The following is a 21,895-nucleotide window of genomic DNA, read 5'->3' as shown; positions in this document are numbered from 1 at the left end:
GGCCTATCCAGAAGTAAGAGGGCAGCCCAGGGTTGGTACTGCGGCTTGCAGTCCAACCGAAAGTGACGGTTCTGTCAGCCGGAGAACCTGTACCTTTACCAGGGACCACAGTGAGTAACTGAAGAAAGTCTGAGTCTGCCTGAGTCTGGATCTATAACGACTTAAGCGTGTCCTGGCCTTGATCCTCTTTCCCCCAAGAATACAAAAAGGACTGTCAAAAGAAATAAAACCTCTTTAACATCCAAGAAGTGTCTGGCGCCCAGGGGCGTTGCTAGGTGGCAAAAAGACCAGGGGCTTCAGCCCGAAGTCTAAGGCCGGCAACGGGGGGGGGGGGGAGGTGGTGTATGTGATCTACATACACTGACGGTAGTGACCTACATACACTGACCTACCTGACCTACATACACTGACCTACCTGACCTACACACACTGACCTACATGACCTACATACACTGACGGTAGTGACCTAAATACACTGACCTACATGACCTACATACACTGACGGTAGTGACCTACATACACTGACCTACATACACTGACCTACATGACCTACATACACTGACGGTAGTGACCTACATACACTGACCTACATGACCTACATACACTGACCTACATACTCTGACCTACATGACCTACATACACTGACCTACATACACTGACCTACATGACCTACATACACTGACCTACATGACCTACATACACTGATGGTAGTGACCTACATACACTGACCTACATGACCTACATACACTGACGGTAGTGACCTACATACACTGACCTACATGACCTACATACACTGACCTACATACACTGACCTACATGACCTACATACACTGACGGTAGTGACCTACATACACTGAACTACATACACTGACCTACATGACCTACATACACTGACGGTAGTGACCTAAATACACTGACCTACATGACCTACATACACTGACCTACATACACTGACCTACATGACCTACATACACTGACCTACATACACTGACGGTAGTGACCTACATACACTGACCTACATACACTGACCTACATGACCTACATACACTGACGGTAGTGACCTACATACACTGACCTACATGACCTACATACACTGACCTACATACACTGACCTACATGACCTACATACACTGACCTACATGACCTACATACACTGACGGTAGTGACCTACATACACTGACCTACATGACCTACATACACTGACCTACATACACTGACCTACATGACCTACATACACTGACGGTAGTGACCTACATACACTGAACTACATACACTGACCTACATACACTGACCTACATGACCTACATACACTGACGGTAGTGACCTAAATACACTGACCTACATGACCTACATACACTGACCTACATACACTGACCTACATGACCTACATACACTGACCTACATACACTGACGGTAGTGACCTACATACACTGACCTACATACACTGACCTACATGACCTACATACACTGATGGTAGTGACCTACATACACTGACCTACATGACCTACATACACTGACGGTAGTGACCTACATACACTGACGGTAGTGACCTACATACACTGACCTACATGACCTACATACACTGACCTACATACACTGACTTACATGACCTACATACACTGATGGTAGTGACCTACATACACTGACCTACATGACCTACATACACTGATGGTAGTGACCTACATACACTGACCTACATGACCTACATACACTGACGGTAGTGACCTACATACACTGACCTACATGACCTACATACACTGACCTACATACACTGACCTACATGACCTACATACACTGACCTACATACACTGACCTACATGACCTACATACACTGACCTACATGACCTACATACACTGACGGTAGTGACCTACATACACTGACCTACATACACTGACGGTAGTGACCTACATACACTGATCTACATACACTGACCTACATGACCTACATACACTGACCTGCATGACCTACATACACTGACCTACCTACACTGACCTGCCTGACCTACATACACTGACATTTACATACACTGTCTGACCTACCTCAGCTCAGCCGTGGTGTGCAGTGTCACAGCAGCCAGGCAGTCAGTCAATCAGTCCATCGTCAGAGGAGGAGAGGAGAGCCGCCCGCCCGAGCGCCGAGCGGGGATGTGGCGTGGCGGCCGCATCGTAATTCCCACCCTCTGGAGCCTGCAGCGCCTATGATGGACGTCACACGTCCCGCGGTCCTGGCATTGGGCCAGTGGGACGTCCATCATAGGCGTTGCAGGCTCCAGAAGGCAGGACCTGCATATGGCACTCGGCAGGACTTGGCCACACTCGGCGGCGCTCGGGATCAGATCGGTCCCGGCGCTCGCCGCTCAGGGCTAACAATGGAGAGCTGCATGCCTGAGACTCGGGGCTTTTCGGGGACCCATTCAGGGCTCCAGCCCCCCAAGCCCCGCCCTCCCTACGCCCCTGCTGGCACCCAATGACTTTCACCACTTTTGCACCCACTATGCCTCACAACCCACTACATATTGAAGGATATCAGCTATCTTTGGCCTTGGAGGTCCTCATTAGATTGGACAAGGCCAGAGACCTTGCTACATACAGAACAAGTCTAGTTGAATACCACTAGCTATACCATGACCTGGATACATTAGAACCTTCACAGACACACTGAAAGAAGTAAATACTTTTCCTAATGTCGCGTACACACGGTCAGACTTTTCGACCGGACTTGTCCGACGGACGCCGACGGACCAAATCCGGCTGACAATCCGATCGTGTGTGGGCTTTACCGGACCTTCAGCGGACTTTTCCAGTCGCAAATCTGACGAACTTTAGATTTGGAACATGCTTCAAATCTTTACGTCGTATATCCGCCGGACCCAGAAATCCGCTTGTCTGTATGCTAGTCTACTTCCCTATTTTAGTCCGGTGTACGTCATCACGTACGAATCCGTCGGACTTTGGTGTGATCGTGTGTAGGCAAGTCCGTTCATTAGAAAGTCTGTTGAAAGTCCGCCAAAAGTCCGTCGAAAGTCTGTCGGACGGGCTGTCGGACTTTTGTAGCTGAAAAGTCCGACCGTGTGTACGCGGCATTAGTCTATCTAAAAAAGAGTTTTGGCTGTAGGTGGGCTTTTAACAAAGGAAGTGAAATATCTTCAAAATATTATGTCATATCATTATGTATTACATAAAAAGTAGCCTGTATTATAATTAAAACCCTGTACTATAGTTGCAGTGTTGGAAGAACTTTTCTGATTAAGTGGGATACAGATGCATCCTTCCAATGGCTGATTAGTTATTGGAAGGATGTGTGATCTTTATTAGTCAGAATGATAATTAGAGTCAGCCTGCCTGAAAATTAAAATTCTAGCTACACTATATTACCAAAAGTATTGGGACACCTGCCTTTGCACGCACGTGAATTTTAATGGCATCCCAGTCTTAGTCCGTAGGGTTCAATATTGAGGTGGCCCACCTTTTGCAGCTATAACAGCTTCAGGACTCTGTGCAGGCCAGTCAGTTCCTCCACCTCAAACTCGCTCATCCATGTCTTTATGGACCTTGCTTTGTGCACTGGTGTGCAGTCATTTTGGTACAGGAAGGGTCCATCCCCAAACTGTTTCCACAAAGTTGGGAGCATGACATTGTCCAAAATGTCTTGGTATGCTGACGCCTTAAAGCGGAGTTCCACACAAAAATGGAACTTCCGCTTTTCGGAACCCTCCCCCCCTCCGGTGTCACATTTGGCACCTTTCAGGGGGGAGGGGGGTGCAGATACCTGTCTAAGACAGGTATTTGCACCCACTTCCAGCATAGACTCCCATGGGAGTCTATGCCTCTTCCTGTCCCTCCGTGCTGTCTCCTGGGAAACACACAGCTCCCAGGAGATAGCGGGGACCAGTTACGATGCGCAGCGCGACTTGCGCATGCGCAGTAGGGAACCGGGAAGTGAAGCCGCAACGCTTCACTTCCTGATTCCCTCACCTAGGATGGCGGCGGCAGGTGCCGAGAACCAAGCGGGTTCTCGTCGTCACCTGTCGACATCGCTGGACCCTGGGACAGGTAAGTGGCCATTTATTAAAAGTCAGCAGCTGCAGTATTTGTAGCTGCTGGCTTTTAATATTTTTTTTTTTGGCGGTTTAGGTGGACTCCCTCTTTAAGAGTTCCCTTCACTGGAACTAAGGGGCCAAGCCCAACCCCTGAAAAACAACCCCCCACACCATAATCCCCCCTCCACCAAATGATTTGGACCGGTGCACAAAGCAAGGTTCATAAAGACATGGATGAGCGAGTTTGTGGTGGAGGAACTTGACTGACCTGCACAGAGTCCTGACCTCAACCCAATAAAACACCTTTGGGATGAATTAGAGCGGAGACTGCGAACAAGGCCAACATCAGCGCCTGACCTCACTAATGGGCTTCTGGAAGAATGTTCAAACATTCCCATAGACACACTCCTAAACCTTGTGGACGGCCTTCCCAGAAGAGTTGAAGCTGTTATAGCTGCAAAGGGTGGGCCAACTCAATATTGAACCCTACGGACTAAGACTGGGATGCCATCAAAATTCATGTGCGTGTAAAGGCAGGTGTCCCAATACTTTTGGTAATACAGTGTATCTATCTATTTTTTTTTATATAGAAGATCATGCATATTAATTTGTCTGTAGTTTTAATTAGGACTCTGATCATAGCATTGGAAATAGATACATCCTTACCTTTTTTATAAAAAATCCAGACTGCTACCGCCACAAGCAATAGACAGGGAACAAAAACAACAATTGGAGTCCAGATCTGCCAAGAGGTAATTGGCTGTTCTGCAATGATAAAAAAAACAAGACAAGGTTAAATTGGTTGTAAGTCCTGGTTCACACTGGTGTGATTTATCATGTGATTTGACAGTTCAAAACCGCATGAGAAGTCGCACCGCATTGCCGGCAATGGAACTGTTCAAATCATTGTGACTCAAGTTGCAGCAACTTTGAAAACGGTTCCTGCACTACTTTTTGGGGATTTCATTATGACTTACATAGACTTCTGTTCAATGAAGTGGCAAGCAGCAATGAAATTGGAGGTCCAAATCGCACTGATCTACAGCTTTGAAATTGTGCTGAAGAAGAGCGATTTCAAAGCCGCACTGGTGTGAACCAGAGCAAATCCCCAGACATGAAATCTGAACAAAACACATATTTCTGTAGTGTTTACTCCCCTCTCCAAACCACTGAGAGATTTACCAAACCTGGAGCACTCAGAATCTGTCTTGGTAGCCAATCAGCTTCAAACTTTAGCTTGTTCAATGAAGCTTTAAAACCTGGAAGCTGATTGGTTTCTATGCAGAGCTGCACCAGATTTTGCAGCATCCAGTTTTAGTAAACAACCCCCCCAAGTGTCATTTCCAAAAAGGGGCGCCTACTAAGTGCAGTATGTTTAAATTTACGATTTTTTAGTAGTATAGTCAGCCAAATGGCTACTCACATGACACCAGTGAGAAACAAGCATGGGTGTCTCATAGTGTCATGTGAGTAGCCATTTGGCTTACTATACTACTAATAAATCGTCATTTTAAACATACTGCACTTAGTAGGCGCCCCTTTTTGTTTCTCACCTTGCCTTTCAGAGTCTGCTTCACTCTCAAGGAAGCTGCCTTTGGTGCTATTGTTTTATCTTTACATATGGACTTTTTGTTTTACACCATTTTTTATATACGTGTTCCTTCACTTATTGTCATTAGTCCCAAAACACAGTGTTTGTACCCGTCTTTGCGCCATTCCTTCCTTTCTATTTGTCATTTCCAACTGCTGTCTAGTCCCCCTGTTTTCTACAGGGTTCTCTTATGACAAGTTTTCCTGACTCCAGCAACATGAAGGGCAGGGAGCTCCAAAACACAGCCTGTGATTGACAGCCTTAGCTCTGTTCTTGAGTGCTGTGTGAAGAGGGGGGTGTCCCTTCCCTCCAATCAGCTTTCAGAGCTCGTGTACAGTGCGTAACTACAACTCCCCACCCCCTACTTTGTGAGTCTGTGAAAAATCCTTTTCATCTCTGAGATGTAGTAGGATGTAAAGGACAAATAGCTGCAGATAAACAGGTACAACTTATGTAGGAGGACTTGTCTCACCTTCTGGGTATCACCTGGGGCCAGTCACTTTACTAAGTAAGGGTTGGCAACCACTTTAACAAAAGTTATGAGAGTGTCCAAATTTGTTTTTTTTTTTTTTGGTTGACCCTTCTCAGTGACAATGTCAGGAAACAGACCAGGGCTTTTTTTCAGGTGGAACTCAGTTCCAGCACCTCTGGCTCAGGTCCCTTGCTCCCTGCTCCCCACTATCACTTGTAAACACAGAAGTCCGGCTTCTGTGTTTACAGGTGGCAGCTTATCTCCCAACAGCTCCCATAGATCTGATCCCCTGGGTGGTTCCCACTGAGTGCAGGATGGGGATAAGGGAGATGCAGGTGCCCGGGGTGCTGTGCAGATCCTGACCCCCCCCACTGGATGATCTCCCAGGAAGTGGGGGGGGGGTCAGGATTAGATGATCTCCCAGAAAGTGAGAGAGGCGGTGTGCGGGGAGGTGCTGGAGCCAGCTGGGTGGTTCAGTTTAATACAGCAACAAAAGTAAGACATGTGGAAGATGGTGGAGTTTTTAAAGCGGAGTTCCACCCAAAAATGGAACTTCCGCTTTAAGGAAGGTGACCCCCCGACATGCCACATTTGGCATGTCATTTTTTTTTGGGGGGAGCGGATACCCTCTTTTTAGAGGGTCACAGCTCCCACTTCCTCCTGGCACACCGCGGCACCGGAAGGGAGATCATCTCCCACCCCCCCCCCTCTCGGCAATCATCTGGGACACGTCACAGGTCCCAGATGATTGCCCGGTCAGTCACGGCGCGCATGAAGCCACAGCTGGGCGCCCACAGTGACAACTGTTACCCAGTGCTAGGGATAGGCGAGTATGGGTTTGGGCCGAACAGTTGACTGTTCGGCCATTTTGCTGAAAACCCTGATTTTGCACGGTGTTCCCTGGGTGTTCGCCCCGAGTTGAACAATAAAAAAAGTGCCCTTAAAAAAAAAAAAAAGAGAAAAAACCAGCGTGGGGTCCCCCCAATTGCATACCAGACCCGAAGGAACCCCACACCAAAATTAAAAAAGATTAATGCCAGACAGGGGCGGACTGACCATTGAGCCACTCAGGCACTGCCCGAGGGCCCTGGGCCACTAGGGGGCCCCATTAGGGTTGCCAGCCTCAGTAAAACCAGGGACAGTATGTATAAAACTGTGTTTTTTTTTACATCTGTCTGTTCATACTGTGTGTACATGTCTGTGTATACTGTGTGTTTGTATACTGTGTGTACATGTATGTGTATACTGTGTGTTTGTATACTGTGTGTACATGTATGTGTATACTGTGTGTTTGTATACTGTGTGTACATGTATGTGTATGCTGTGTGATTGTATGCTGTGTGATTGTATGCTGTGTGATTGTATGCTGTGTGATTGTATGCTGTGTGATTGTACACTGTGTGTGTGTATACTGTGTGGCCCAATAATCTCTGATTGCCTGGGGGCCCCATAATCTCCTATTGCCCGGGGGCCCCATGAGTTATCAGTCTGCCCCTGATGCCAGAGCCTTATCCGGGCATGCAGCATGGCAGGTCAGGAAAGGGGGGGAGCAGCGCCCCCCTCCTGAACCATACCAGGCCACATGCCCCCAACATGGGGGGTGGGTGCTTTGGGGCCGGGGGCTCTACCTTCCCCTTTCACCCATGTTGATGAGGACAAGGGCCTCTTCCCAACAAACCCTGGGCTGTGGCTGTGGATTCCGATTGCCCCAAAAGCACCCCCCCCCCCCATGTTGAGGGCATGTGGCCTGGTATGGTCCAGGAAGAGGGCGCTTTCCTGACCTGCCAGGCCACATGCCCAGATAAGGATCTGGTATAGGCTGGGAGGGACCCTTTCTTTATTTTTTCAGTATTTTTTCAATTGCAACCGCAAGTCATTTTAAATGGGATTTGACTCGTTTTATTTCTTTAGAAATGTCAATTTTGCTGTAGCATGTTTTATACTTGCTATAGATGCGCCACTTTACAGGCAGACCAAGGGGACTCCCAGGCACTATATTTAAAGATTATATTTCATTTTTATTGTTGCACTTTAAGCATCATTAAAATCACTGCTTCTGAAAAAAACTATAGTTTTTAATTTATTTTTATAGATACATGCCCCCCCCCCCCCCCCCCAGGCAGTACCCAGACCCCCATACCCCTTTTCTGGCCAATTACTTGCATATAAGCCTTCAATATGGGCACTTTTGATTTTTCCTGTTCGGCTTCCATAGACTTCAATGGGGTTCGTCGTTTGGGTTAGAACATTTCCCTCTGTTTGAGAGTTCTGCTGCAAACTGAACAGATGGGGGTGTTTTGCCCATCCCTACCCAGTGCTAAAACCTTCAACCAGTTTCTAAATTGCTGTATTTGTGAATTTTAAAAGATAGTAATAGCAGTATGAAAAAAAAAAAGCACTTGTGGGTTTAACTAATCTTTTTTTTTTTTTTGTAGAATTCTCCTTTAAGGGGGTGTGTCCTATGCTTCCATACTTTTGTTAATAGGTGTCCCTCGTTCACATCTCAAAAAGATGAAAGCTATGGATATAGGATACTGTGGCCTGGCATTGGGCCACAGCCCAGTGGTTGAGAATCACTGTCCTAGACAACAGACCACATGGTGGGGTTCCTGAGCCACTGGAATCATTACATACATAGAAATATGGACTTCCCCAAGACAGCACTGATTGGTCAGCTGTGTCACATGGTGTGAATCACATGCAGAGATGTCAACCTAGCAATTAACTTTCCAGGGTGATCATGTAGCGGGGTGCAAAGCAGCAAAAAAAGTGGGTGTGGCTTATTTGATGAACTAGTTATCCACTTACGGACCGCCAAACGCCGATATATGTCCTAAGTTTGAAGAGGAATATAGTTGTTATGGCAGCAGCTAGCTAGCATAACCCCGGTATCCTCTTCTTCGGCAGGTGGTCCACTTTCCGATAAGAGTGGTCTCTGTGGCTGATTCGCTGCAAGATCACTTTTATCGGTGGCGGGAGAGGGCCCCCCCTCTCGCCACGCTACGGTGCCCTCCGTCGTTTACCAGAGCCGTCGGCAGCGGCGGAGGCAATCGGATGTTCTCTCTTGCTGGGTATGGAGACGAGTGAGGGGAAGCTGGCCCCCACCCGTCTCCATAACAATGCGAGGGCTTTCACACTGGAGCGGTGCGCTGGCAGGAGGGAAAAAAAACTCCTGCAAACAGCATCTTTGGAGCAGTGAAGGAGCGGGGTATACCCCGCTCCTGCCCATTGAAATCAATGGGGCCGCGTGGCTATACCGCTGTAGCAGCGCTTTGCGGGGGGTTTTAACCCTTTTTCGGCCGCTAGTGGGGGCGATTTTAACCCCCCGCTAGTGGCTAAAACGATGGTAAAGTGCCGCTAAAAATAGCGGCGTTTTACCGCCGATGCCCCCACCACCCTAGTGTGAAAGAGGCCTAAATGTATTGTCTGTGGGGTTTATTCTGATAAAAAAAGACCTCTACAGTATATGTATATATATTTTCTTATTTTCTCTACATAGACTGAGTGTAGTCATTTATTCCACTTATGCTCTTTATAGGATTATCCAGACCGTGGGATTTTCTACCCCCTCCTGCGGACGGTCAGACTGTGGGTCGGGCTCGTCCCCTCTCCTTTGGCTCCCCTTTTGATCTCCATTACTGTCTGGCTTAATTTGTGCTCGCCTTCTGGGTCCTAGTTGGGGTTGGCGCAGCCAAATTGTACTATTGTGGGTTGTTAATATTCAACCTCATTCCTATATTCAAGATATCTGCCTTCACATTCCTGGTTAGTAGACTTGGTTTATAAAACTATAACTGAGTGCCTATTTGTTAAAGGAATTAATTGAGGAATTGATTAAGGATTGGTTTGTACATATATACTTTGTATTCATTATATTCTTTGATTTATAGAGATCATAAACCTTTACACCACTTTCTCCTGATGAAGAGGAATGATGCATAACCTTGAAACGCGTTGAGTTTCACTCTGTATATTCATACAAGTGTGATCTAAAATAAGTGGTTGTGTATGATCTCATGTGAACCTATCATTGAATTTATACATTTGTGATATCTGATTTTTATGTATTCATAATTTTAGAATTTATAATATTAAAATTTCTATTTTCTATATTAACTGTCTATACTTACTATTTTTGGAGTCATTGCCTTTTAAAGTCCCATCAGAGGGTTTCTGTTTTGTTACTTACATGTTAACTTGTAAACAACACCTCTCATAAAGAGGCTCGGTCCTTAAAGTGGATGTGAACCCAATGTCATCCTTTCTAAACTACTGCCATAGGGGTTATCTATAAGGATATATATGCCTCCTGCATGTATCTTTACCTGTCAAATGTCTCCCCTCTGTCTGTTATTAGACCCGAAAAACTGCAGATTCTGTGGGCGGGTCTGTTGTCTGGAGCTCGGTGGGTGGAGTCGTGATGTCAGTAGACTCCCCGCCCACCTCTACACTCCCCTTGTCAATATACATGTTCTCCTGTGTATTTCTTACACTGAACTTCTGCTATGATCTCTAACATCCAGTGAAAAGACAGGAAAGTAACCACATGACTTCAGCATGCCCAATCATACTGAGGTATGGAACATCCAATCCTTGCAGAGCAGCTGAAGAAAGGAGTGGGGGAGGGAATTAAAAAATAATGCATGTCTCAGGCTAGTGCACGAGATATGTAAATCACCTGTCACTCACAGCAAGGGGGAGGATTTGACAAAGTTTTTCTCTGTTTGTCAAGTTTTATCTCACTGAACAATAAAAGAGGATTGCTCAGAGATGGATTAACTCTGTGTAGCAAGACTGGGCTGAAATGATAGGAAATCTTATACTCTACATTATGACATCAAAAAAAAAAAAAGAATTCGGGTTTACATCCACTTTAAGTGACTAAGGACACTGTTGCATGACATACACACACCCAAAAAAAGTTATCAAAGTATACAGGGCTTAGTAATAGTATACCTCATTCTTCGGACTTGCTGCTCCCCCCCTTCTTCCCCACAAAAATGACAGCCAGGAGTTGCAATGTAAATAAAGAAGCTGTAACAGCAGCTGCTGTCCTCAAATGGACTGCCTTACACAGTGTTTACAAACATTGTTAAATGAGAGAGAGAGATACAAAGTAACATTGTTCGTTTTGTATTTAATATGTTTCATTCATCTGCAGATCAAAGTGATGAGCTTCAATCTGTATACGGTGTCAGTTAAAGCTGAACTACAGGTCTAATTCTCTTCTAATTACCTTTAACTGTCAGAGTAAAATTCAACTCCTCATCACTATTGCTGAAGGATCTGTGGCTCACAATGCAGGAATATATATCTCCATCTTCTTCTGTGCTGGAGGGTTTTACAACTATGAGGCTGGTGGCATTGAAGGTCCCATCGCTGTTCTCAGCTGGAACACTATTGCAGGTCTCTTTATCCAGAGCTCTTCTGTCATTGGAACTTTTTCTGGACTTAAACCATCTTATCGTAATAGATTTGGGGTAAAACCTGTTGACTTCACACACAACAGATCTCTCATGGTCGAGTTCAACAGAAAGTTCATAGGATGTTAGAGTAATAGTTGGTTGAGCTGCAAAGACAGAACATGAATAATTATTGATTTTCTTTCCATAAACATGGAAATTTACTAAATCTGACCTCTGGACTTCCCTTCAGTCTTGCACAGTTGTACCGCCTCCTCTCCTGAGCTGACATGGCTTACTCTGATTTCAGTGCACACTGTGAGCTTCTCAGAGCATGCATTAGAAGCTGCAGCAATGCCCCCTATGTAGCAGAAATATAGTTTGGAACACATATGTTTGTGTATTGGGAAGGTTTTTTGGCAAATATGGCTTGCAGTGTGATTTTGACCTATCATAGAGAGGTGGGAGGATGTAATATACTTTATGGCCACTTGAGGGCATCAAGTCCTCACAGGGATTGCATTGAATTGCAGATTTAGGCATTAGGACACAGCTTGGAGCTGTTCTGATGCTGGGACGGTTATTTACGTCATGATGCATGTGATGGCGTGACGCACTACATATATTTATGTCATTAAGCAAAATTACACATGCACGGCGTCACACACAGACGAGAGACGACATAGCCATGCCCCTACCCCATTTTATAAATAGATCTGTACTGCAAGAAGCCGCCATTTTCCTTCTTTAAACATACACACACACTATATATATATATATATATATATATATATATATATATACATATATATACATACATACATACATACAGGGCTTTTTTTCTCAGAAAATAGCTGCAGGAACCCACCCTCCCCAGTCAACTCCCCACCCCCCGCCCTAAATCCCACCCCTACTGCCCCCAATCTCACCATTCCTGGGGAGGAGAAGTAAAATGATGCCAAATAATGGATGTGGTCAAGGCTCAGAACTGCGTTTCGCACACAATTCAAGGTTCAGGAAAGTGTAACACAGTTGAGTTGAGCAGTGTTGAGGAGTGTGAATCACAAAGTGTGCAGAAACAAAATTAGCATCCCCATTCACAGCTTGCCTTCTTTTCCTCCCGTCAGGGAGGTCACCTTCCACAGGTCACCCTCTCTCACCTTCCCTCCCCATCTGAAGCTCACTGTCTCCCACCTGTCACCCTCTCCCCCATCCACAGCTCACGTGCTCTCCCCATTCACAGGTCACCTTCTCTCTCCCCCATCAACAGCCCACCTTCCCTCCCCATCTAAAGCTCAACCCCATCCACAGCTCACGTGCTCTCCCCATTCACAGGTCACCTTCTCTTCCCCCCTATCCACGGGTCATCCTATCCCTCCCCCCTATACACAGGTCACCCTCTCCCTCCCTATCCACAGGTCACCTTCTCCCTCCCTATCTGCAGGTCACCTTCTCTCCCTCCCTATCCGCAGGTCACCTTCTCCCTCTCTATCCGCAGGTCACCTTCTCTCCCTCTCTATCCGCAGGTCACCCTCTCCCTCTCTATCCGCAGCTCACCTTCTCTCCCTCCCTATCCGCAGGTCAACTTCTCCCTCCCTATCCGCAGGTCACCCTCTCCCTCCCTATCCGCAGGTCACCTTCTCTCCCTCCCTATCCGCAGGTCACCTTCTCTCCCTCCCTATCCGCAGGTCAACTTCTCCCTCCCTATCCGCAGGTCACCTTCTCTCCCTCCCTATCCGCAGGTCAACTTCTCCCTCCCTATCCGCAGGTCACCTTCTCTCCCTCCCTATCCGCAGATCACCTTCTCCCTCTCTATCCGCAGGTCACCTTCTCTCCCTCCCTATCCGCAGATCACCTTCTCCCTCTCTATCCGCAGGTCACCTTCTCTCCCTCCCTATCCGCAGATCACCTTCTCCCTCTCTATCCGCAGGTCACCTTCTCTCCCTCCCTATCCACAGGTCACCTTCTCCCTCCCTATCCACAGGTCACCTTCTCTCCCTCCCTATCCGCAGATCACCTTCTCCCTCTCTATCCGCAGGTCACCTTCTCTCCCTCCCTATCCACAGGTCACCTTCTCCCTCCCTATCCACAGGTCACCTTCTCCCTCCCTATCCACAGGTCACCTTCTCCCTCCCTATCCACAGGTCACCTTCTCCCTCCCCCCGTGTCCACAGGTCACCTTCTCCTTCCCTATCCACAGGTCACCTTCTCTCCCTCCCTATCCACAGGTCACCTTCTCCCTCCCTATCCACAGGTCACCTTCTCTCCCTCCCTATCCGCAGATCACCTTCTCCCTCTCTATCCGCAGGTCACCTTCTCTCCCTCCCTATCCACAGGTCACCTTCTCCCTCCCTATCCACAGGTCACCTTCTCCCTCCCTATCCACAGGTCACCTTCTCCCTCCCTATCCACAGGTCACCTTCTCCCTCCCCCCGTGTCCACAGGTCACCTTCTCCTTCCCTATCCACAGGTCACCTTCTCTCCCTCCCTATCCACAGGTCACCTTCTCCCTCCCTATCCACAGGTCACCTTCTCTCCCTCCCTATCCGCAGATCACCTTCTCCCTCTCTATCCGCAGGTCACCTTCTCTCCCTCCCTATCCACAGGTCACCTTCTCCCTCCCTATCCACAGGTCACCTTCTCCCTCCCTATCCACAGGTCACCTTCTCCCTCCCTATCCACAGGTCACCTTCTCCCTCCCCCCGTGTCCACAGGTCACCTTCTCCTTCCCTATCCACAGGTCACCTTCTCTCCCTCCCTATCCACAGGTCACCTTCTCCCTCCCTATCCACAGGTCACCTTCTCCCTCCCTATCCACAGGTCACCTTCTCCCTCCCTATCCACAGGTCACCCTCTCCCTCCCTATCCACAGGTCACCTTCTCTCCCTCCCTATCCGCAGGTCACCTTCTCCCTCTCCATCCGCAGGTCACCTTCTCTCCCTCCCTATCCGCAGATCACCTTCTCCGTCTCTATCCGCAGGTCACCTTCTCTCCCTCCCTATCCACAGATCACCTTCTCCCTCCCTATCCACAGATCACCTTCTGCCTCCCTATCCACAGGTTACCTTCTCCCTCCCTATCCACAGGTCACCTTCTCCCTCCCTATCCACAGGTCACCTTCTCCCTCCCCCCGTGTCCACAGGTCACCTTCTCCTTCCCTATCCACAGGTCACCTTCTCTCCCTCCCTATCCACAGGTCACCTTCTCCCTCCCTATCCACAGGTCACCCTCTCCCTCCCTATCCGCAGGTCACCTTCTCTCCCTCCCTATCCGCAGGTCACCTTCTCCCTCTCCATCCGCAGGTCACCTTCTCTCCCTCCCTATCCGCAGATCACCTTCTCCCTCTCTATCCGCAGGTCACCTTCTCTCCCTCCCTATCCGCAGATCACCTTCTCCCTCTCTATCTGCAGGTCACCTTCTCTCCCTCCCTATCCACAGGTCACCTTCTCCCTCTCTATCCGCAGGTCACCTTCTCCCTCCCTATCCACAGGTCACCTTCTCTCCCTCCCTATCCACAGGTCACCTTCTCCCTCCCTATCCACAGGTCACCTTCTCCCTCCCTATCCACAGGTCACCTTCTCTCCCTCCCTATCCACAGGTCACCTTCTCCCTCCCTATCCACAGATCACCTTCTCCCTCCCTATCCACAGCTCCCCCTCTCCCTCCCTATACACAGCTCACCTTCTCTCCCCACCCTTCAACTCCCCCCTTCTCTCCCCCACGTTCCACAGTTTACCTTAGCGTACGCCCTCCCCCATCCACAACTCCCTTTTGCACCCTCTGTCAACATGTCACCTCTGCACCCCCATCCACATATTATCTATCTGCCTCTCCACATTTCACTTCTGCACCCCTGGCAACAGCTTCTCTGTAATCCATAGCTCTCAACCTCCAATATTTCACCTCTGCACCCCCAACTCCCCACACAGCTCTCACTGTGCACAATCTAATACCCCCCCCCCATCCCCCCATCCCCAGCTCTGACCTCTGCAGAACAACTTCAACATCTCCACAGCTGTCTATCTGCACAGCCACCCGTCCCCCCTTTCCCTTGCAGCTCTCACTTCTTCAAAGTTTACAGCTCAGTTTATCTTCACAGGATTAGAATGGTGCAGTCTGCTCCCTTCTATAAGAGCCCTTTCACACTGGGGCGGTTTGCAGGCGCTATTGCGCTAATAATAGCGCCTGCAAACCGACCCGAAAGTGCCGCTACTTTCATTCCAGTGTGAAAGCCCTGCGCTGGCAGGACGGGAAAAAAAGTCCTTCTAGCAGCATCTTCGGAGCGGTGAAGGAGCGGAGTGTATACCGCTCCTTCACCACTCCTGCCCATTGAAATCAATGGGACGGGGCGGCTATACTGCCGGCAAAGCGCCCTGAGTCCAGGTTCAAGCCCCACCATCCAAGTGGACATAGAGGTAGAATAAAAAAGTGCAGAGCAAAGCGAGGCCGTGCCCGAAGCGTGGCGAGTGAAGCGAGCCCCTGAGGGGCCCTGTTACAGGCGCCGTGTACAGCTGATTTACAGCTATTCACCTTCGGCTATTTCCGCCGGCTCGTTTGAAGGTTTTCAGCTTCGGCGATTTTCAGCGGCTGCGCAGTACAGGGGGGTACTTATCCGCCGGGGGAACTTTCTCGGCAAGACATTGGCGCTAGCACACAGCCGGTGGAGGAAGTATAATAGAGAACTTCCTCCACTGGCTTCAGTGTTGACTGACAGCCTGGAAAGGAGAGGGCTGCCATGAGTGGAGGAACACCGTTCCGCCAAGTTCCAGCTGAAAAAAAGCCCTGTATTTTTATATATATAAATATATACGGTATCTCACAAAAGTGAGTACACCCCTCACATTTATGTAAATATTTTATTCTTTTTATGTGACAACACTGAAGAAATGACACTTTGCTACAATGTAAAGTAGTGAGTGTACAGCTTGTATAACAGTGTAAATTTGCTGTCCCCTCAAAATAACTCAACACACAGCCATTAATGTCTAAACCGCTGGCAACAAAAGTGTGTACACCCCTAAGTGAAAATATCCAAATTGGGCCCAAAGTGTCAATCCTTTGTGTGGCCACCATTATTTTCCAGCACTGCCTTAACCGTCTTGGGCATGGAGTTCACCAGAGCTTCACAGGTTGTCACTGGAGTCCTCTTCCACTCTTCCATGATGATATCACAGAGCTGGTGGATGTTAGAGACCTTGCGCTTCTCCACCTTCCGTTTGAGGATGCCCCACAGATGCTCAATAGAGTTTAGGTCTGGAGACATGGTTGGTCAGTCCATCACCTTTACCCTCAGCTTCTTTAGCAAGGCTTTGGTCATCTTGGAGGTGTGTTTGGGGTCGTTATCATGTTGGAATACTGCCCTGTGGCCCAGTCTCTGAAGGGAAAGGATCATGCTCTGCTTCAGTATGTCACAGTACACGTTGGCATTCATGGTTCCCTCAGTGAACTGTAGCTCCCCAGTGCCGGCAGCACTCATGCAGCCGCAGACCATGACACTCCCACCACTATGTAGGCAAGACACACTTGTCTTTGTACTCCTCACCTGGTTGCCCCCACAATACTTGACACCATCTGAACCAAATAAGTTTATCTTAGTCTCGTCAGACCACAGGACATGGTTCCAGTTATCCATGTCCTTAGTCTGCTTGTCTTCAGCAAACTGTTTGCGGGCTTTCTTGTGCATTATCTTTTGAAGAGGCTTCCTTCTGGGATGACAGCCATGCAGACCAATATGATGCAGCATGCGGCGTATGGTCTGAGCACTGACAGGCTGACCCCCCACCCCTTCAACCTCTGCAGCAATGCTGGCAGCACTCAAACTTCTATTTCCCAAAGACAACCTCTGGATATGACGCTGAGCACGTGCACTCAACTTCTTTGGTGGACCATGGCGAGGCCTGTTCTGAGTGGAACCTGTCCTGTTAAACCGCTGTATGGTCTTGGCCACTGTGCTGCAGCTCAGTTTCAGGGTCATGGCAATCTTCTTATAGCTTAGGCCATCTTTATGTAGAGCAACAATTATTTTTTTCAGATCCTCAGAGAGTTCGTTGCCATGAGGTGCCATGTTGAACTTCCAGTGACCAGTATGAGAGAGTTAGAGCGATAACACGGCTATATATATATACCGTATTTATCGGCGTACAACACACACTTTTAAAATCAGGGGAAAATTGTGGGTGTGTGTTATACGCCGATTTCCGTGCTGATTGTGAGCGGAGGATCGAGCGCCGCTGATATACATACTGTACATAGCCGAGTGTACTCGGCTAGGCTCAGCTAGCTCCGCTCACAGTCATACCCAGCCCCGCCCTATGATGGACATAACACTGGGCGTGACTGTGAGCACCGCCGATATACATACATAGCCGAGTGTACTCGGCTAGGCTCGGCTCCGCTCACAATCTCGCCCAGTCCCTGTGCTATGTCCATCATAGGGCGGGACTGGGCGTGACATTGGACCTGTGTTATGTCCATCATAGAGCGGGACTGCGAGAGGAGCCGAGAGGAGCTGAGATACATAGGACCGGCTCTGTGTATCTTGGCGGCACCATATTTAAACTGCAGTTACACTGACAAGGCTGCAATGTCAATGGGCAAGGCTGCAGATGACACTGATAAGGCTGCAGATGACACTGACAAGGCTGCAGATGACACTGACAAGGCTGCAGATGACACTGATATAGCTGCATTGATGGGCATTTAAATGTAAGTTTTTTTCCTTAAAAAGTTTTTTTTCCTAAAAATCCCTCCTAAACTTGGGGTGCGTGTTATACGCCGATAAATAGGGTATAGTTTATTTCTCCCTGACTATTGCTGTACATTCCTAAAGCCAACACATTTACAGTAATAGTGGTTCATAGATTATGGATGTCACTTACCTGACACCTGTACAGAGATTTTGGCAGTCAGTCTATTGGGTGTCAAATAAACTAAACAGGTGTACTCCCCTTCATCACTTTCCAGGATGTCCCGCATACTGAGACTGGCGATGCCTCTTATGAATTCACTCTCCTCTATATTGGACTTATTTCTATATACTGTATGGACTCGATTTGTCAGTAGGTATACTGTATGCACAGTGCCGTCTATTGATCTCATATCCCAGCGTACTGAAGCAGTTAGGAGGTCGAGGTGCAGTATCGGTTGATCACTGTCAGTTAGAATACAGGGGAGCGTCACATCTTGTCCCAGCGCTGCTTCTACATGTGACGGATTATCAATGATCTGTAACACTTAAAGAAAAAAAAGACAAATGTTTATTTGAAATAATACCCACAGACAAACTTTCTTTGACGTTGAGAGAACACATACAGTACATCTTAATGTAGCACCCTCTACCAATAGGTAGGTGCTAGTAAGGGTTATTTTACTAGGTTTGTTCAGCACAGACAAATTTAGGCAGGCCTATGCTGCAAGCTAGGCCTGTCTGTTTTGATCTGGGGGCTGGGAGTGGTCAGAGTAGCAGTGGGTGTGACCACCTGTGCTTTAGTTCTGGGGCGCCTCCCCTGCTTCCAGGGAGAATATTCTGGAAGAGAGGCTGGGCCTGGAACTGGAGTGGCAGGCAGCTTGTGTGTGAGCCCTGACCAATCCCCAATCGGTATTGGCAGGGGTCGGGCCTCATATATAAGCTGAGGTGATATGCCACTGGGGGGAGAAGTCAGCTGAGTGAAGTGAGGAATGGAATGCTAGACAGCAGCAGGAGGTCATCCCCATCTGGGGGGGGGGGGGGGTGGGCGCCGATCGCAGGAGAAGGCCCGGAGAGAGCTGTGAGGGGGAACATTGCCTCTACACGGTCATTGGCAATGTCTCTGTCACCACACGGTCGGTGGCAGGAAACTCCTGGAGCAGAGGGGCAGGTGAAGCTGTCAGAACGTATGGTTCAGGCAAGTTCCTCATCAAGGACTCAGGGCTGTGGAAGGTCGGTGAGTGTTACCACAGTGGAGAGCTGGAGGTGACAGGAAGTCTGTGAGGGAACTTTGCTTCTACACGGTCATTAGCACAGTCTTCATCAAACACACAGTGGATGATGGGGAGTCCTGGATCAGAGAAGAGACTGTGGGGATCTGTGTCAAGTCGATGTGGCTTGAGGGCACATGATTTGCAAGTTGGGCTGGCTGGGAACAGTAGTCCACCACCTAAAGCAATGCTTTTAAACTACTAGGCCTCCGGGGAGAGGTCACAGGCCTAGTAGCAGCGGGCAGTCAGAGCCTGTAAAGGGACTTATTCAGAGTGGGCCCCTATTACCCAATAGAAGAAGATGTGACATACTTAATTTCAGTAACTACAAGTGTGTGCAAGAGGAAACCGGTGTGAGTAGAAGGAAGAAAGTTTGTGGAGAAGGAGTAACAGTCTGCATTGAGAAGCAGGAGGGGTAACAGTCTGCGTGGAGATTTACATTTAATGTCCATGCGCATCTAATCTTCTGGCTCTAACATTGTGCTTTTGTGCTTAAATTATAAATATGATGGCAATGACAAATCCTATGGGCATCCCATATCCCTATTCCCTATCCAATTTGTACCCCCTTATAAAACAACAAAAACAAAACCAGCAAAAGACTGTTCATTGTCTCTGGAAGGGATGTATGAAGTCTGGCAGTGGGGTGATTTGGCAGATTGTTTGTTACTAGCTGCAACACCATGGCTACATTTTGAAAGGTTTCTAGTTGACAGATATAAAATATCTGTACATATATAAATACATATGAAATACAGATACAGCAAAACCTTGGATTGAGAGTAACTTGGTCTGCGAGTGTTTTGCAAGACAAGCTAATTTTTTTAAATACATTTTGTCTTGATATACAAGTGACGTCAGGTCAAAATTTAGTATAAAAGAGAAGAGAGGCGCCTCTAAGTGTAGCAATATGGTTACATTTAATGAAGGTACAACATTTAGCAACTCACATGGTTGATGATTAACCACTTCCCTGCCCGGCCAATTCTGACATTTCTCTCCTACATGTAAAAATCATCATTTTTTTGCTAGAAAATTACATAGAACCCCCAGCAAAGCAAAGACCCTAGAGAATACAATGGCGGTTGTTGCAACTTTTTATCTCACACGGTATTTGCGCAGGAATTTTTCAAACGCGTTTTTTTGGGGAAAAAAACAGTTTTGTGTTTTAAAAAACAAACAAAAAACAGTAAAGTTAGCCCAATGTTTTTACATATTGTGAAAGATGAAGTTATGCCGAGTAAATAGATACCTAACATGTCATGCTTCAAAATTGCACACGCTCGTGGAATGGCGCCAATGTTCGGTACTTAAAAATCCCCATAGGTGACGTTTGAAATTTTTTTAACTGGTTACATGTTTTGAGTTACAGAGGAGGTCTAGTGACAAAATGATTGCTCTCGCTCCAACGTTCGCGGCGATACCTCACTGTATGGTTTGAACACCGTTTTCATATGTGGGCGGGACTTACGCAATGACCGCCAGCCACGAGCGATCGCGGGCATGAGAGGCAGAACAGGGACGTGCCACACAAATCCCTGTTCTGTTCTGAGAGGAGATGCAAATTGTGAGTTCCTAATAGCTAGGAACCACGATCTGTCATCTTCTATAGTCAGGCCCCTCCCACTACAGTTAGAACACACACCTAGGACACACAGTTAACCCCTTGATCGCCCCGTAGTGTTAACCCCTTCCCTGCCAGTGACATTTACACAGTAATCAGTGCATTTTTATAGCTCTGATCGCTGTATAATTGTCAATCATCCCAAAATTGTGTCAAAAGTGTCCGACGTGTCCGCCATAATGTCACAGTCATGATAAAAATCGCAGATCGCCACCATTACTAGTAAAAAAAAAATTATAATAAAAATGCCATAAATCTATCCCCTATTTTGTAGACGCTATAACTTTTGCACAAACCAATCAATAAGCGCTTATTGCAATTTTTATTACCAAAAAATATGTAGAAGAATACATATCGGCCTAAACTGAGAAAAAAAATTAACTTTTTTGAAAAAAATTGGGGATATACCCTGTTTCCCCGAAAATAAGACCTAGCGTGATTGTCAGTGATGGCTGCAATATAAGCCCTACCCCCCAAATAAGCACTACCCTGTTTCCCTGAAAATAAGCCCTACCCTGAAAATAAGACCTACAAGGACTTTAACTAGGGCTTATTTGGGGGGTAGGGCTTATATTGCAGCCATCACCGACCATCACACTAGGTCTTATTTTCGGGGAAACAGGGTATATTATAGCAGAAAGTACAAAATATTGTGTTTTTTCAAAATTGCGTTTTTTTTTTTTGTTTATAGCGCAAAAAAAAAAAAACACAGAGATGATCAAATACCACCAAAAGAAATCTCTATTTGTGGGAAAAAAAAGGACGTCAATTTTGTTTAGGTACAACGTCGCACGTGCAATTGTCAGTTAA

The 21,895-nt window shown here is 47.4% G+C and overlaps 1 protein-coding gene across 1 annotated transcript in view; it reads right to left on the bottom strand.

Moving 5' to 3' along the window:
• Window positions 1-21,895, bottom strand: part of LOC141111895 (uncharacterized) — an 82,883-nt gene that overhangs the window by 47,009 nt on the left and 13,979 nt on the right. Inside the window, exons 2-4 of the mRNA XM_073604106.1 lie at window positions 18,384-18,737; window positions 11,340-11,672; window positions 4,707-4,805 (exon numbers count right to left, since the gene is read on the bottom strand). Of these exons, the coding sequence (XP_073460207.1) occupies window positions 4,707-4,805; window positions 11,340-11,672; window positions 18,384-18,737 (786 nt within the window). The remainder of the gene's footprint in view (window positions 1-4,706; window positions 4,806-11,339; window positions 11,673-18,383; window positions 18,738-21,895) is intronic.

This window comes from Aquarana catesbeiana, linkage group LG11, assembly GCF_042186555.1.
Source record: "Aquarana catesbeiana isolate 2022-GZ linkage group LG11, ASM4218655v1, whole genome shotgun sequence".
NCBI lineage: Eukaryota > Metazoa > Chordata > Amphibia > Anura > Ranidae > Aquarana > Aquarana catesbeiana.
Note: the sequence above shows the minus strand (reverse complement) of the source record. Positions and strands in the feature narration are given on the sequence as shown.